At 44.2% G+C, this 18,392-nt stretch overlaps 1 protein-coding gene across 2 annotated transcripts in view; it reads left to right on the top strand.

Moving 5' to 3' along the window:
- The window catches only part of PIK3R3 (phosphoinositide-3-kinase regulatory subunit 3), a 411,089-nt gene that overhangs the window by 354,562 nt on the left and 38,135 nt on the right, over window positions 1-18,392 (top strand). The window contains exon 1 of one of the 2 annotated variants that reach the window (XM_085602759.1): window positions 13,672-14,338. The exons of the other annotated variant lie outside the window; for it this stretch is intronic. Coding sequence (XP_085458885.1) covers window positions 14,161-14,338 — 178 coding nt within the window. The 5' untranslated portion in view covers window positions 13,672-14,160. Of the gene's footprint in view, window positions 1-13,671; window positions 14,339-18,392 lie in introns of those variants that run through there. 2 annotated transcript variants of the gene reach the window in all.

Below are 18,392 nucleotides of genomic sequence, written 5' to 3' on the forward strand. Positions count from 1 at the left end.
GGCCACTGGAAACTTCATCAAGTAGGACTCAGTGGAAATGGGTAAATTATTGTTTAAGAAGCAGAAATCTGTTAATTCACAGACTACAAAGTCTGTTTTCCAGATCAAAACAAAAGGATGAATGAAGCACTTCTATGTTACAGACAGAGAGATATTCTGTAGCAGCCTCGCAACACAGGCTCAGGCACAGAAAGACCAATACAGTATACCAATATTGGTGACATTAAATTAAGGTAATGTCAGAATGTAAGCCAGAACATTAATGTTGACTGAGAAAGCACTGAATGCACACAATACAGCAAATTCTAAGCCCAACCCATCTGATAATAAAATAAACATTGTAAAAACCAATAGGTTTTGCTTATGCGAGATCTATTGATTTTTCCTGTGTTTTTTAATACATGTGGCACAGCAGCACAAGCTGTGCAACATGGGTTAAAGTTTTAAAAAGTGCAATGATGTGGCCAGCGTTGACTGCATCATAGTGGTTTTCCCCCTGTAAGCCATGTTGTACAGCAACCTACACTGCTGTGAAATATGGGTAAAAACAGTGCGGGCCAATCAACACGAGGGAGGTGCGAGCGAGGGAGCTTGAACCATGTACAGTGGGAGGAGGGTGAGGGGCAGGAAAGAAACAACGGACAGTGAGAGGAGGGCGGGGGTGTTAAAGACACAACAGACACTAGGAGGAGGGTGCTAAAGAGACAAAGTACAGCGGGAGGGAGAAACAACGACCAGCAGGAGGAGGGCGTGGGGAAACACGAGGGAGGTAGAAGCAACAGCGGGATGAGAGCGGAGTGAGGGACTGCAGACACATGCACTCTATAAGAGTGCATGTAAAAAAGTTTGTAAAATCAAGGGAGCTTGAACCATGTACAGCGGGAGGAGGGTGAGGGGCGGGAAAAAACAACAGACAGTGAGAGGAGGGCGGGGGTGTTAAAGAAACAACAGACACTAGGAGGAGGGCGGAGGGTGCTAAAGAGACAAAGGACAGTGGGAGGGAGAAACACGGGGAACGGGGAAACAACACGAGGGAGGTAGAAGCAACAGCGGGACGAGAGCGGAGTGAGGGACTGCAGACACATGCACTCTATAAGAGTGCATATTATCGTAAGGTGCGATATTATCGTAAGGTGCGATATTATCGTAAGCACTCAGTGTTAGTCAAAAGCACATCGTTATCCAGGATGGGCCAATGTTAGTCAAAAGCACATTGTTATCCTCGATGGGACCAATGTTAGTCATTGTTATTCCAGTCAAAGGCACAATGTTGCCCTATGAGGGTCATTGTTAGTCAATGGTACAGTATTATCGTATGGCAATCAATGATAGCCAACTGCACAATATTACCCTAAGTGGACAATATTAGTTGAAAGCTTAGTACTGTCCTAAGGGGATCAATGTTATCGAAAAGCACAGCGTTATTCTAGTCAAGGGACAATGTTAACCCTTGGCAGTCAAAGTTAGAGTCAGTGGTACAATAGTAAGTCACAAAAACCAGCCCTTGCCATACAGGAACTTCTGAGGTGAAAACTCACAACTAGAACACGGTAATCACTAGGGCAGAACACACGTGATGATGAAATGCTAGAATACTTGGACACCTAAGAAGGCTTAAACAACAGTCACAAAAATTATAAATAAGTCTACTAGGGGCAAATCTCGCAGGACCAGACAGCACGGTCCAACTTGGGGTAAGAAGACCCAAACACAGCTGACGGTTAGTGCCATGGGGCCCAATGCCACCACAGGAGCAGCCTCCTTTTCGGCTACGTCATAACCTTTAATCTTTAAACACCAATCAGGTCCGATGGAACCCTCGGAAGGCTCCTGAGCTCGAGCCATGCCTGGCTTCAACCGCCGGGGCTGCTGTTGTTCTAGAGGCATTCCTTCCAAATCCTGGGCACATGTGTGAATCCCCGCCATGTGGCGCGGTTTAACGCAAAGGCCAAATTTCAGAGGTCCCTGGAGGAAGCCCGCCATTCTTTCCAGGAAACCACAGGGAGCCCATAAGCCACGGGCGCCGCTTGCGTCAGGCTCGCCCTAGGCCGGAATGGCTTTGAACACAACGCGGGCCCGTCGCGGAAGGTACTAGAAGGTTCCAACGCACATGGCCTTTTTTATGCTGCCCCTTACTCTGGAAGCTTGAAATTCCACCCTCCCCTATATAATTTCATTTCATGCAAATTTACCTGCCAACTGTCGCTTTATATACGAGACAGCCTGGCTTTCGAGGACAGGAAAGTGTGCTCTTTTACAGTAACATATCTCAGAGGGTTATTGCACCTGCTGTACGGCCACTGTGTGCAAATCAGGAGTCACACGTAGAGGTAGCGCGCAACAGAAAGCTCGAGCCAGATGCCTTTACCCTGGACAGCTCGAGGTCCTCTTATCCTTGAACCAAAATCCGGCGCTCGCCATGACGTTTCCGTTTGGCTTTTTCTGCCGTGGCCTCGCCTTAAAAAAGGTTTCTTTTCTTTATGGGGCCATGTGTTTGGCCCCATAAAGATAAGAAACCTTTTGCATCAGAAGGAAGGCAGGCAAGGCCGTCCAAATGGAACGGCTCGAAAAGCCAAGCGAAAACGTCACCAGCTCCTCTTTCCCAATGGCTGGCCGCCATTTACCATAAACGGTGACGCCGGCAAATGGGAAAGAGGCGCGGGGCTTAATGCCCCTTACTGAAAATACCGTTAACACTAAATCTCGCCAGCGAGACTGCGCATGCGCGCAGCCTTACGCTAGCGAGACCTAAAAAGGGCTGCCCTCTAACTATAGACCTATCAGTTTAATCGACAACACTCAAAAACTGATGGGCAGGGTCCTATTGGCCCGTATACAGGGGTGGACGGAGGAGCAGGGAATCTTGAGTCCATACCAGGCTGGCTTCAGATCATACATGTCAACCGTGGACCAGATATTCAGATTACAGCTATTATTCTGGAAGACGGTGAAGATGGAGGGTGGCAGCCTCTATCTTATATTTGTTGATCTGAAGTCGGCCTTTGATCTTGTACCCAGGAAGAAGCTCTGGGAAGTGCTTTGTGATCTTGGGATTCCTCCTTATCTCCTCAATGTGTTAGTGAGGCTACACACTGACAATTATGCACAAGTTAGATGTGGAAAATATGGGGAACTCTTCACGCTTTCCTGTCATAAAGGGGGTGAGACAGGGATGCGTTTTAGCCCCCACATTATTTTGTCTCTATATTAATGGGCGCATTGCTTTTTTAAACAACTTAAAAGACACTGATGCCCCAAAGCTTGCTACAGGGAAAATACCCGCGTTGATGTTTGCGGATGATACTTTGTTATTGTCCAAGTCACCTCTAGGTATCCTACGCCTCTTGGATGGGTTTGCACAGTTTTGCAATATGAGAGGTTTTGAGATTAATTTATCTAAGACCAAATTTATGGTCTTCAACCCTCCAAAGAGCACGCGCCCAAACCCCTCTCTTAATGGTACCCTCCTTGAGAAAGTGAGGATATTTGATTATCTGGGTATTACACTGTCTGAGCAATTTGGGTGGAGCCCACAGGTGGCCAAAGCAAGGCTCAGGCTCACCCATACAACGGGTGGGATCATGAAACTGTTTAGAACATCTGTATTCAAGCCAGCAGCTCCTGTAGTGGAGATATTTAAGGCCCAAGCAAGAGGGGCTACATTATATGGGGCGGAGCTTTGGGGGCATACTTCTATTGTGGACCTCGTGAAGCTAGAAAATAAATTTATGAGACAGCTTATAGGCCTTCCACGCAGCACCCCATTAGTTCCCCTCCGTATGAGGCCAATTGATGAAGAGATTGCCCTTAGGCCTTTGACATTTTGGCGGCGGATATAGGTAACGCCTGAGCTGTCCTCCTACAAAGAAGAGTTAAAGGAGCTCCTCCCTAGACTTAACCCTAGTAAAATACCGTGGCTGGTCCACATCAGGAACCTTTCAACTAGGCTTGGTAGGACAGACTTATGGTCATCTCCAGAGCTATCCTGTGCTATGATATCCAGGTCGGATCTTGTAAAACATTATAGGCAATCCAACCTGGTGTCACTCCAGGAAAGTGCTAAAGAGGGTAGGTTGACGATGGAGTTCCTACAGATAAAAGAGGTGTATATGAAGGAACCCTTTCTGAATGTAATCCACCCTCCTATGGCCAGGAAATTGTATTTGCAATTTAGATTGGGGAATTTACCATTGGCAGCGCACACTAGCTCATGGGCTCCCGAGAATTCAAGTGTGTGCCCCACTTGTAATTCAATGGCTGAATCTGAAATTCATGTGTTGTTCTTTTGCCTTGCTTATGTTTCACCTCGTAAACGCTGGATAATCCAATTATGTAAAAACTTAGGGTTTGTCCGTTGTGCAGATGCTTTTAGAGTTTTAAAATATGACACTGGTCCTCCAATTGTATTTGCGGTGTCTCTTTTTTAAACGCTATGTGGCACATCAGGAGAGGGCTTTTAAAGCAATTATAGGGGAGGACTAATTGGAAAAATGTAATACCATCTTTTGTAGCGATTGTTTTTTATATAAATCTGAATCCGTTATGTGGCGGTCAGAGGTTTTAACTGTACATAAATCATGGGAGTGTAATTATTGAAAAATTCTGTGTAAATGTTTGAAGATTTTCTTATGCACTTTTATGGCCCAAGTGACCGAAATAAAGTTTTTAACAACAACAACATATCTTAACATATTTGTGCTAATATGCAAATATTTTCATGTGGCTTTATAGTTTTATAATATTTGGCTACTAAATGTGCTTGAATCGGACAGGCGTCAAAGTATGATTGCACATTTATTGGTTTAATAAATGTGGAAATATACGAGTTACTACTTCATTTATTCCCAAAACACAAAAATAAATATGGATAAGTACAGACAAAATGGTCCAAAAATAAATATGGATGAATACAGAAGGCAATGTAAAAAAATGAAATACCATAAAACAGGAAGCCCTAGTTGAATGTATGCCTTTACAATGCAGTTTTTACATCGCAACATCCTTTACAACGCATTCTTTTACATCGCATGCCATTACATCGCATTTTCAGAAACTACCTTTACAGCTCATTCCATTACATCGCATTATACCTAAGGCTCCCTGTTTTCCGTTTTTACTGATTTTTACAGATAAATACAGACAGAAACAATGTGTTTCCTGTCTGCATTTATTTTTAAAAGTGGATAAATACAGAAAATTGTGCTTCTTTTGAGTGACTCTCCGTGCTGTCTTTCATAAATGATAGGCCAGCAGCTGAGCAGATGGACAGCATGGGAAAGTAAAAAACATGCTGTTATTAAAAGAAATGTCATCCTATGTCAACCCACATTTATGGTATAATGCTAGTATTTACCAGTGGATGTATTTTTATGTAATATTTGGCAGCTTAAATAGCTAAAACACAACAGACATCTAAGTATGAGTGCGCATCTATGAGTTAAATAGATATGGAAATGTACAGTTGTACAACTTCATTTATAAGCAAAACTCAAAATAAATATGGATTAATACATACGGAAATGAGCACAAAAAAAATATGGATAAATACAGACGTAAATGGCCAGAAAATAAATACCATAAAACCGGGAGCCCTAATTATACCTTTACAACGCATTCCATTACAATGCATACCATTACGTCGCATTTAAGTTTAGTGTTGGATAGTATAGGGGTAATAATTACTATTCTAACTCCAGTGAGTGCAACAGTAGGGTAAGTGTTGGATAGTGTAGGAGTAAAAATTACTATTCTAACTCCAGTGAGTGCAACAGTAGGGTAAGTGTTGGATAGTGTAGGGGTAAAAATTACTATTCTAACTCCAGCGAGTGTAACAGTAGGGTAAGTGTTAAGGGTAATATGCGTTGTAATGTTATGCATTGTAATGACTTGCAATGTAATGCCTGCGTTGTAGTGACATGTGTTGTAATGACTTGCATTGTAGTAACATGCGATGTAATGGCTGCGTTGTAATGACATGCGATGTAAAGGATGTTGCGATGTAATGACTGCTATGTAAAGGTAGTGCGATGTAATGACTGCATGTAAAGGTTATTTTCCGCCGTAGTTATATGTCACGAGTGGATTGCATCACCCATTGTGCATTTCACTACAGTGACAATGTAAACATGACTGCAGGGCCGTCACTAGTAGCCTAGCTATGCATGTTTAACTGCAAATTTGACCTGTTAAAATAACCCCTTTTGGCAGGCCTAAACCTTCCTTTGAAATAGTTATGTCACCTGTAAAAAGGTATTATTCCCCATTAGGCAGGGTGCATGGTATCAAAAAGTAGGGCGAGTAGAAGGCTAATATTAAACATGTGCTTACATTGAAAAAGAAATCCCTAAAAGGTATTTTCATTGTAGCAGTGTTTCTTTTCCATAGCAAAGCAGTGAGGTCCAATACTAATTACTAATGCTGTATCTCAGGAATGGAACTAGCTATAAAAATAATTAAACAACTGTCAGAACCCCTTTCAGGGGGCCTCCGTACAAGCAGGAGTTACTGGGCCCCCCTGTGGTGGCTGAGGCCTTCTACTTCTTATGTCCCTGGACTGACTCACTATGGATCCTGCTCAACTGGGCCAGGCACTCGTTCGGACCTGACTGTCTCTCAGTTAGGTAGCTTTGTACGAGTAGTCCAGGCTCCTTCGGGGGAAGTGCACATGCAGATAAGTGAACACGACTCATAACTTAACGTACAAGCGGAATGAACAATAAATTAATGCCCAGTCAAATACTTGTTTTTATATTAAATAAGTATTTTAATTCTAATTCTACACATGCCAAAGTAAACAACATTCAAAGGCAATCCCTCTTGTCAGGGATTTAGTAGTTGTCAGGCTACTCCCTGCCCCACTAACTTTAGTGCAACAGGTTCAGTGTTGTTCTCCATTCACTGCTGGCCACATCCAGGGAATGTAAACTATTAGGCTGAACTCAAGAGTTCTCCCCTCCGACTCCTTGTAGAAGTTCAGTCACGAGAGTCTACGGGGTCACAGCACCGATCGCAGTATGTCCCCTGGAGCCCCCAAAGTCCAATTCTGTGCTTGAAATCCCTCAGAAGTGCAGCAAAGTACTGATCCAGTTCTGCAAAGTTGGGCTGCCTGCGGTCACAAGTGGCAGCAGCCACACTACTGGCTGGTTCTAGCTATCAGGCCTGTTCCTACTCTGATCACACAGTAAGTTTCACTTCCATTTGTGGGGGGTAGAGGGGAGGAGTTCATCTCCTTGCTCCAACGGGGCTTTGACAATGTCCTTTGATCTTCTGGCTTCCTACAGTGCAGCTCGCAGTATGCAAGCTGGACCCACCTTAGTCACAGCAGCAGTTTTTCGGTGTTGGTCGATGGCCCAAATCTTTGGCCTCAAAGTCTCTGGCAGTCCCTCCTGGCATACAGGGTCGCTACTGTGGCACTCAAGAGTCCAGACACGCTGACCTGCAATTGATGTTCACAGTGGCCCCCTCTCTGGCACACTGAGTGACTCACCTCAGGTTGTGCAAGCCTGGCACCCTGCACACAACTTTCACTCCTCGGCTCAGTCCAAGGCAGCCTCTCCTGGCACACGAGGGTCGCTGAGCTACGGCCCGTTTGGTGCAAGAACGGATTTCTCACACCTCTCACAGGGTGTCCTCATGATAGGGCTCCACTCTGGACCTTGCTCCTTCCAACACTCTTCATCAAAGGGTACACTAGTCATTGGGCAGGGTTAATCCTGGGAACTTTTACACCATTTGTTAGAGCATACCCAGGGGTAATTCCCACCGACTACCTCATACCACGCATAAATGTGGCGTCTACAAGCACCCACTTCAGACCTGTGGGAGAGCAGAAGAGCATTGAAACTGCTGCCTGAGAGCCAAGAAGAGCCTAGATGACTGAATCTGCACTCCCTCGTCCCCAGGACAAAGAAGTAGACTCCAAGGGTTAAACATAAGGCTGATCCATTCAAGCTACAGGGACACAACGAGCTACAAGAGGCCTTTGCTGCAAATAGTCAGATGACCAGTGGGAACTAGACCTGAAATGGAATCTACTGTTGGCCTCTGCCTGCCACACGGGGAGCCTCCAAGTGCCTCCCATGAGGTGCTGGGGTGACTTAAAAGTGTACTCATGGAGTGGATTGAGACTTAAAGGACTAAAGTCAAACTGTAAAATCTTTGACCTGAACAAACTGGGTTACTGTCTCTGAACGACGCTCCATCGCGGTCAGAGTGAAATTGTGCCTAGATCCTGTTCTACTGTGACCATTGACTATCATTGGCAGTCTATGCTTCTGGGTGCTGTTCCTACTTAAATTTTTAAAAATGCATATATCTGGTCCCCTTATTTGATTTTGACATTTTATTAAATTGTATTCAATGTATCTAATTAGTTTAGAGATTTTTGTTTTGCATTTTAACTTTATTACTATTTTGATACTGCATAAATACTCTCCACATTCTCTCTGCTCTTTTCCATAGCTACCAGATGGTTGTGTTCAGGTTAATTTAGAGACTTTGAGGGTTCACCTTGACAAGGATTGAGATTATTACTTGAGGTGGGTTTCTAACCCCATCAACTAATAATCCATTACACATTCTTTAAGTAAGAGAAATCAGTGTGGGCCATACCAACGCTAAGTAATACTTGCAAAAGGGCCCCTGTGGGCTTTCTCTTGAGATGGTGTCAGGATAGGAACTCCGGGACCTCATTTCAACTGAAGAATATCCATGAGAATTGGTTGCAACTTGTAAGAGCTCTAGGATGCCCCATTACAACCTTTACTAAAAAACTAAGGGACTTATGTACAAGCCCCTTGCGCCTCCGTTATGCCACTTTTTCCCATACTAAAAGTGACACACCAGCAGCTCAAGGGGCTTGTAAATAAGCCTCTTAGTGGGGTAATGCGATATATGACCCACCCCCTCAAATGCAGAAAGGTCAGTCAGAATGCATGAGTATCCCATCAGTGGCCACAGCACTTTGTCTGCATAAGGATGTATATGAAATGACCAATTAGAAACTGCTTGATCAGAAATGAACAAAAACAGTCTCTCATTTTAATTAATCCAAATAAACATTCAATTTTGTTTTGTTGTTTTGTTAAGGGAGATAAATCCCATGCCCCTTTCTTCTTGGTACCTCTAAGTGTGTTTCCATATTTTTCTTTTGATGGGAGAGAGAAACAACTGTGACTCCATTTTAATATTTTAGCTTTGCACTCTCAGTCTACCTGCCTTCAACAATTGCTAAGAAGTGGAAAGATTTCCTTGGTCACTCCTGATCTCAAGAGTCCATGTAACCCTACACTGCCTGTTCCACTTACCCACTTTTCATAGTCCCCTTCTTTCCAGTGAAATATCGACTTGCTGTGTATTTCAGAGGCTTCTTCTCAAAAACCTACCACCACTTCCTCTTCTATACCACCCCCTCCAACATATTCCTTGTACACCAGAAACAGGCGCTGTGAAAAAACGTCCCTACCCTTGGCTACACTGTGCATCGACAGGGAACCTTTCTACAGTTTTTGCGGTTTAACTTTTAGGGCTGGGTTTTGACACTACCGTGAAGCTGTGTACAGACTTATTGCTAAAAATATATTGAGTGGGCTTTGGATCAGCCTCTACTACCAACTGGATTTTTTTGACCGGTATCTTGACTTGAGACTTTGTCAATCGCATCTTAGCTCAACCCAGTAGAGTATTCATCCTTTACCTAATGCTATTGACTGTCTGAAGGCATCCTTCAACCTCCACTACAATGCTTGCATTAAATTACGAGGGACAACTTTTAAACCACAGTCCTCTCCTGCTAGCTCCACCCTTGTATCTTGCTCTGTTATAACACTGCATGAGGTAGAAAATTAAACTCAGACCTATTGTTTTGCTATTGATTGTTAGTTATGTCTTTTAAATACTCACCTGTTTTTTGCTAATAATTGACCAGAACAGTTTTCTGACATCTATGCCCTCAGTGTTTTTCTGTTAGATCACTGGCTTGTGTCACATCTGTTTACTAAACCTCTTTATTTATGCCTTGTCTCTTTGTAGGATACCTCACCTTCACTTACTCCAGACATCCCCATTAAGTTGGGAACAGATGTTATTTACAGCACTTATATATATGCTAACTTCATTGGCACCTGGTGCTATAGGAAAACAAGTCACCTGCAGTCTCTATTTTTTCTGTTGATTGTGTGTATCTACTGTTGTTTTCCTGTTACGTCTCATTTTCTCGTCTTGTCTATGGAGATGCCTCTCTTCACTTTTATATCACCTATGGTCTTACTTCGCTGCTTGTCATATTGATCTCTTGCCCCATGTTTCTCTTTTCTGACACATCTTATCCTGACTGTTAGTTGGCCCTGTGACCTCTACTCGTCCTGCTCTTTGCCCTGCCAAGTATAACGCATTAGGGGTTAAACTGACGCAAATTAAGACATTTTCCTGCATCACTGCATGTGCCCAAATTGTCATGCATGTTGCAGCTGCTTTCCTCTCGCTCAGATGATTGCAGACAGCACTACTAAAGATCAGCGACGCGCCCTACCCAGCAGGCCCAGATTGGAAACCGAATGCAGCAATGGCAATTTAATTGGACCAGCACCCCGAAAGGGGGTGGGGGGATGCAAGTTTGAAGTCCTGCTGCTTTTGTTACTGGGGGCCGATATTGCAGCACTGCTGCAAAACTGCCCCCGTAACAAAACCATCCCCCCACCCTTCCCAGGCTCCTGGGGAAATGTCTAATGCCCACTACAGCCAGTCTGGCCCTGCTATTCAGTTAAATTATTCCAGAAGCTAAAATTACTCTGCTAGCATTCCACTGCTGCTCAGAGACCACGGAGAGGTGTGGCCATGGTCACAGGCTCCCAAACTCCAAATTTCTCTGCTTGAAGAGACACTTTAAGCTCACAGACCATCCCACTGAACACAGTTTATCTGAAGTGTATGGGATACACTATGTGGCAGACAATGGCCAGATATGTGTTCTAAAAACAGGGGATAGAGAGAGTGACTTCTAATCATGCCATGTTCTGTTCCTGCAAGCTGTTTTAGGGTTGAATTAACATTTTCTGTCTGAAAAAGCTAATTATAACCCACATTTCTACTACCATTGAGAGCTTGCCTAAACATTCTGCGCTCTGCGGCATTATGTTGGTCATTTCCGAAATGTACTGTATATAAGCATATCTGCTTCGTTCTATCAATAAACTGTCACTCACATTGTCGCACATAAAATGTCATACATAAGCACACTAAACAATAGAAATGCCATACATAAGCAATCTGTAAACTTGGCAGTCATGCTTTCTTATGACCGCTAAGAAAGAGGAACGACGTGCTGTGTTCAAGCTTTACACCCCGAAATGTCTACTGTCGAGGTCTAGTTTCTTCCTCCCTAAGCAGAAACAAGATGAGCTACACCGGAGGTTGTGCCGGTGTGTGCCAGTCTACACCTCGCTGCACACCCACCGATTCTTGACGCCGCACAGAAAAAGACCTGGCCTGTTGCCTGGCGGCGTCAGGTAAGTTCTGCTGCTACGAGGGCTGAACTTGTCTGAGCAGCACTAGGCCGTCCCGGACTCAGAATAGCTGAGCAACCTCCCATTGGTAGACGTTATCCAGAGTGGGCGGAGAGTAAGTCGGGGGTGGACAATGGCATTTGATGTGCAGCTGAAGGATCCGATGTAGGAGTCGAGCTGCTGACAGCATGCGTCTCGCTCCATGAGGGGCGGATAATACATCGCTTCTCAGTAGTGGGAACTGGGATACATTATAATGTTTCCTTCAAAATGACACGCAAGTTGCAAATGCATGGCTTGAAGTAAGGCCAACTGTAAAGTCTCACAGTCTGAGGGTCAGTCGTGAGGATTCCGTTACTTTAAATACTAAGCGTCAAGGCGCTATTGACAGTTGATACTCTGAAGATTTAGTTTATTTAAGTTTGACGTATATATAGGACAGCTAGGCGCAGCTTCAAAGGAATTGTCTCAAAATACAACCGGCAAGTTACGTACGACTCGTTCACTTCATATCTAGCAGTCTAAAATACGAGATGCGTGTTTTGCTATGATGGTGTTTTTCGGCAAGTTATCATCGTTTCACAGTTAATACAGGAGCAAGTTTTACAAGACCCTACGGTACATGATAGTCCCACTTGAAGATTTGAAGCATGAGTTTACAAAGCGTTATCGAGTTGTATCCAGAGTATTATTTTTACATCGCATATGTAACATTTATTTCAGTCACTTTTACCACAGAAACTCATGCCGCGAAAAGTATTATACAGTTGAAAACAGCAGTATCTAGAAACCAGCATGTTCAATCTTTATTTTACTGGAAACAAACGTGAAAGGTTAAAAGCAACGACACACCAACCTCCTGTTCTCCCGGTCGTTCCATAAACCATATCAAACTTAAACGACTTTATGCACACCCCCACAAAATACCTTTACGCTTTCTAATCTATGGCGTACATTTTTTATAACATCTATGAAATGAAAAGCGTTAACCATAATCTAGCAAAACTGCCAACATACCCTTCCTCTCGACGATGCTTTCCCGTTCGGTTAAAAAGTGAGAATTACATCTGCTTCTCTGGCTGCTTTGCCTAATTCCTTAAATCGGTTTTACTTATTCTGTATGATATTCCTTAAATCGGTTTCAGAGATCGCCCGATAACCCGTTGAGATTTCAGCATTTTATTTTACACCAGAATAGTTTTCCTTAATCTGATATAAAAAGGAAAATGCACCAAATACGACGTGGGTTCCTCAGTCGGTGAGTTTCTTAATCTCCCACTAACATGCATTGCCAAAACATGCCAATTTCAAAAGAAACGTTGAAACCGGATCCCACTAAAAGGAGAAAAGGTTAGTATGTTATAACGCTGAGAACTCTCCCATCAACGGAAAAGCATGACAAGGCTTATCACGAACAGGATATACATTTAACAAATGTCGTACAGCGCGAGTTATAATCACGAGTTAGCAAGGCTGTCTTTTTCTATTCTGCGAAACGCAACGAGTGGTTGCATCACCTCCTTCAGCATCTGTGCCTCTTTTGACAGGCTTTGTCAAGCTCGAGCGAAAAAAAAGATAGAGAAAGAGAGGCCCCTTCTGTCAGAAAAATGCTTTTCTCGCTCAACCATCCCCTTTTCCATCCACCTCCTCCCTGCTCAATACGCCATTTTCTTTTTTCCTTTTCTTCCCTTTGTCCCCCGTAGAAACAGCTTCCGCCAACCAGCGTCGAGCCGGTACTCCTCGGCTCTCTTGGATTCGACCGCTTACATGACCAATCAGCTACTCTGCACGGAGACAAAAGACTGAAGAAGTAATCTCCTCATTCCTCCGCCCCTGCCCCTCCAGCTGGCTCGTGCGTTGGTACGCACCAACGAGCGGAGCGCGAGCCCCCCTTAAAGGGGTGGGGAAAAAAGCCGCTGTGGAACGTACCATCTTGTAAGTTCTACCTGCTTGTTGGAGGGGGGGGGTACAGGTCTATGGGTGAGTTTCGCGCAACCGACCGCGCGATTCTAAACAAAATTATTGTTGGCGAACAACTATGAATATTTACAGTAAGACTGATAACTAACATAGACTGTGGCAGCACTAAGGAGTGCCTTTGTGAAAATGTTGTGATACCACATCTCCCCTATTGCGAAAATGGTCTGGCCCGAGGAGTTTTGACGGTTAGTTCATCGACCTCTTAAAATGACTTCTAGTCAGGAGAGGGCCTGAGAAGGGAGTAGGGAGTAGAGCTGGCATCTACTCTGCAGCTGACTGAATGCCCCCTGACAAGAAGAAGCTACACAAATATATGCATAGATATATATACATTGCCGCGCGTCGACGACGAGACTGTTTTGTAATATTTACATTTTTAGGTCAGAATTTGTTTTTAAAAAGACTTTTTGTTATCTTCTCCGATAGCTTCCTTTTCTGTGTCGGATTATTTAATCATATATTTCCATATTGTGGAGTCGCTGGTTAGCGGCTATGCAATAGAAAGCACATATATATTATATATATATATATAGTTACAGATACATTTAAGAACAAAAGCGGAGGTCCGAAGCAGTTTATTTTTTGCCGAGGATTCTCCCCCCGCTCCTCCCCAAGACTGTTAACCAAGTCCTCGGAGCAGAGTTTTGAAAGCACAAGAGGAGCCGCCGAGGCCAGATATATGCCACACGTCGTGCGGGCAGAGGAAGGACTGCCCTACCTACGGCTGCGGCAGGGCTGGCAAGCCGGGCAGATGTACAACACCGTCTGGAACATGGAGCAGGAGGACGCCGACTGGAGGGAGCTGATGCTGCCCTACTCCACCGAGCTCATCTTCTACATCGAGATGGACCCTCCAGGTACTGCCTCCCGTGTGCATGGACGTCCCAGCGGGTCTTCCCCCCCCTGTCCTCTTGCCCTTTTGTGTTGGGGCGCTTTTCAGTAGGGTGCTGGAAATGCAATGCCGGGAAGAGAACTGCATGCGTATGTGTGTGTATATATATATATATATATATATATATATATATATAGAGAGAGAGAGAGATAAATCAGCAACTAACTTAACATTTGAAAGGGGATTTTCAAATTTGATAGTGCACATTTGTCAAAGAGCATAAAAGTTATTATCTAGATTTCTATAAAACGTAGCCCGCCAGTCATGAGAACTTTTATTGCTGATGTGGCCATAAAGAGACTGCACTGTCTTACGAAGCAAATCCTTTTTTTGTTGTTGTTAATTTAAAAATGGTTATACCCTTTTCTTTATTCACCGTCGCCGGTTAAGTAACTTTCTGCTAATTTTCTTCTGAGAAGGGCCCCATTTTCTGACAACCCCGTCAGTCTATATCACCACTTTGTACTGTATGTTACGAATATAGGGTACGTTCTGTAAGTAACCCTCGACAGAATTAAACCTAATGTGACGTAGTGTTCATTTTTCCGGGAAGAGCATACTGGCTTTCTGCTGAGCAATAATTCTAATTCTCCCTACCCCGTTATGCTGACAATACAAAAAGAGTCCCTTTCGCTGTTCGGATTGGAACGCATACTCTGTACTGTTAATGTGGTTCAAAGATCTGATCGGTGCTGAGAATTTTGCAGGCCCCCTATCCCTTGAAGAAATAGAATAGTAGTTTGTTCTTTATGCCTGTGCCTTCGGTAGGGGCATCTTTTGCAGAAAATGTTAAGAATGCTATACATATCCAAAGCTCAACTTGCCATCCTAACATATGTAACTAAGAGCAAAATGTGTGTTTTTAGTCACTTATCCCTAGCCAAAGACAAATCTCCCCTAGTATGAATGAAAAGTGTCAGTGTACCCCTACACAGTTTCTGTTCCTTCAGACGCCCTTTGAAGAAAAGTGCTAGGAATGACAGGGCAGTGAATGAGTTGATGGATTAATGCACCTACAATGCAAAGCATAGTTTCGAATTTGGTAATGCTAGCTACCAATAATGCTCTCTGGTCACCTGTATATTTGAATAAACATAAGATCGTGTAGGGGTGGTCGTTAAAAAACGCATCCGTTTTGGTTGAAAAGCTAATAAGCACTGCTGCTTCCCCATACCCGCGTCCCAATGGAAGATGTATTTTTGCACCGTATCTGAGCCCCTTGCCACCCACTTGCTTGGCTGTGAGCCAGTGCGCTCCACCTGTTTCTACTCTGCATTGTGCGTTCTTAGAAACTCGCTGTGCATGATTTTACACTATCGTGTGCCCAGACTTTTTTTGCTGTGCGTGGCTAGTGATAGCTGCACTTTTTAAACATTTGTTCGGGTCCTTTTTGTTTCGTTGCATGGGGCTGGAGGAGCTGAGCGGGTGTTAGAAATCTTTATTTAATGAGAGCATCCATCATATATGCCTGCCTTGATGAGCCTTAGAAGTCTTGGACATGGTCCAGTGCCCTTACTGGAAGGGGGCGGGGGAAGGAGTCTTGAAAGTGCTCTGCACCCTCCATCTTTTGTCACCACTGCTCACATCCTCCGACCCTGCAGACTGGAGAGGCTGCTGAGATGCTCTGGTGAGATGTCCTTCTTTCTGCAAGAGCTTAATGAGGCAGTTTAATCCTAGAACCCTGGGCTTGGGATCTGGAAATAGATGACCCCCCTTTCTCTTCGATTAGGTTTGAGTGAACTATTTCTATTTCACTTAATGTAATTTAAATCATGGTGCATTTTTGGAGATTGTCACCCACTTGTCGGCTTTCCGCCTCCATTCAACCTTGTACACTTTGCGGAATGTTTGTGGATTTTATATAGTTAGTTTTCGCTTTCTATTGTACACGTGGTATACCTTGGGTTGTTTGATTCTTTGGATCATGGACGCAGTAAAAGTAAGATGCTTTTCTGGCTTTTTGAGCGTGCGTTGGTGTTTCTAGGACCTGCTCAGCTGAGAGCTGCCTTCCCTCCTAGAAATAGGAACCGGCGCAGGTGAACAAACAGTGCCTTTCCTGTTGGCACTGCCTGCTTGGAGCTGCTCCTTGAATCGCCCAGTGTGTGGACTCTGCAGGCGCAGGAAGGGGTAATACTGCTCCAAGTATGAAGGCAGAGCTGAACTTGGCAGATGTTGCAGAGTATTTCAGCCCCAGAGTTGGACATTTCAGACAGTGCACTTGGAAATGCCTTTAACTTAGCCGTGGTACTGCATATTTATTTAATAAGGCTTGCATTCGTGGTGCTTTTAGGAGTGGCATCTTTTCCTACTTCGACTACATTTCCTATTCAATCCATTGAGCGGAAGAACGGACAAGGTACTTTGACTGCCACTTTCTGATGTTTTTTCCTTAAAGTAATTATTAAGCTTGAAATTATAATGTATTAAACGGGTCCGTCTTTACTGTCTTCCTAAATAAGATATATATACGTCTTTCGGTTTTGTCCTACATGCTGCCCAGAAGCCAGTGCTAAGCGCTGCCCTCCGTTCAGTATATGCCAGGGCAAAGCGCGGCCAAGTTTTCAATATATGCCAGGGCAAAGCGCTGCCAAGCGTTTAAAGCGTTGCCAAGCGTTCAGTATATGCCAGGGCAAAGCGCTGCCAAGTTTTCAGTATATGCCAGTGCAAAGCGATGCCCTGCGTGAAGTATGCCAGTGCAAAGCGTTGCTAAGTGTTCAGTATGTCAGTGCCAAGCTTCAATATATGCCAGTGCAAAGCGCAGCCAAGCGTTTAAAGCTCTGCCAAGCGTTCAGTATATTGCGTTGCCAAGCTTTCAGTATATGCCAGTGCAAAGCGTTGCCAAGCTTTCGGTATATGCCAGTGCAAAGCGTTGCCAAGCTTTCAGTATATGCCAGTGCAAAGCGTTGCCAAGCTTTCAGTATGCCAGTGCAAAGCGTTGCCAAGCTTTCAGTATGCCAGTGCAAAGCGTTGCCAAGCTTTCAGTATGCCAGTGCAAAGCGTTGCCAAGCTTTCAGTATGCCAGTGCAAAGCGTTGCCAAGCTTTCAGTATGCCAGTGCAAAGCGTTGCCAAGCTTTCAGTATGCCAGTGCAAAGCGTTGCCAAGCTTTCAGTATGCCAGTGCAAAGCGTTGCCAAGCTTTCAGTATATGCCAGTGCAAAGCGTTGCCAAGCTTTCAGTATATGCCAGTGCAAAGCGCTGCCAAGCTTTCAGTATATGCCAGTGCAAAGCGCTGCCAAGCTTTCAGTATATGCCAGTGCAAAGCGCTGCCAAGCGTTCAGTATATGCCAGTGCTAAGCGCTGCCAAGCGTTCAAAGCGTTGCCAAGCTTTCAGTATATGACCGTGCTAAAGCGGTGCCAAGCGTTCAAAGTGTTGCCAAGCGTTCAGTATATGCCAGTACAAAGCGCTGCCAAGTGGTAGGCAAGGATGCTCTCTTAAAATGGAGTAGAATACTAAGAGGGTTTTTATCATTTGGAATAGAATAAGATTGGTAAGGTGGTTCTTTTGTAAAGACCGTGCTCTCCCAGCTCAGAGCTACTAGACCTGTGCAGTGTCACATTGTACAAAAATAAATGGGCGTGATCAACCCAAGTATTCCGGTATTTGTCTTTCTGAGTAGCCAGGGTAACAGTACAGTTCCCCTCTTTGCTTTTTATTGCACTGTAGAAAGTATAGATAGGCCAAAGGCTGTGCATATCTTAGTCCTGGTAACGGCCGAGTTTTAACGAAGGGTGTGCTTAGAAGGCCGTGCCTGCCCCATAAGTGCTGGGGGCAGTACATCGAGCGCAGGCTAGCACAAAGATGCTTTATTTTATTTCAAGCCCACTGGCAGCGAGGGTGCTTTCTAAAATGAGATGTGCCTTTTTCTCGCTTTGTGTATCTCTAAATAGCTTTTCTTCAGAGGCACTTAATTTTCTGAGAGTGCTCATTTTTGTTAAGCGCTGCGGATAATGGGACCTTTCTTTAATAACTTGTGGAAAATCCACGTTCTGCAGACTATGGGCTTTTATAGCGTCTCTTA

This window comes from Triturus cristatus, chromosome 4_2 (assembly GCF_964204655.1).
Source record: "Triturus cristatus chromosome 4_2, aTriCri1.1, whole genome shotgun sequence".
NCBI classification, from domain to species: Eukaryota; Metazoa; Chordata; class Amphibia; order Caudata; family Salamandridae; genus Triturus; species Triturus cristatus.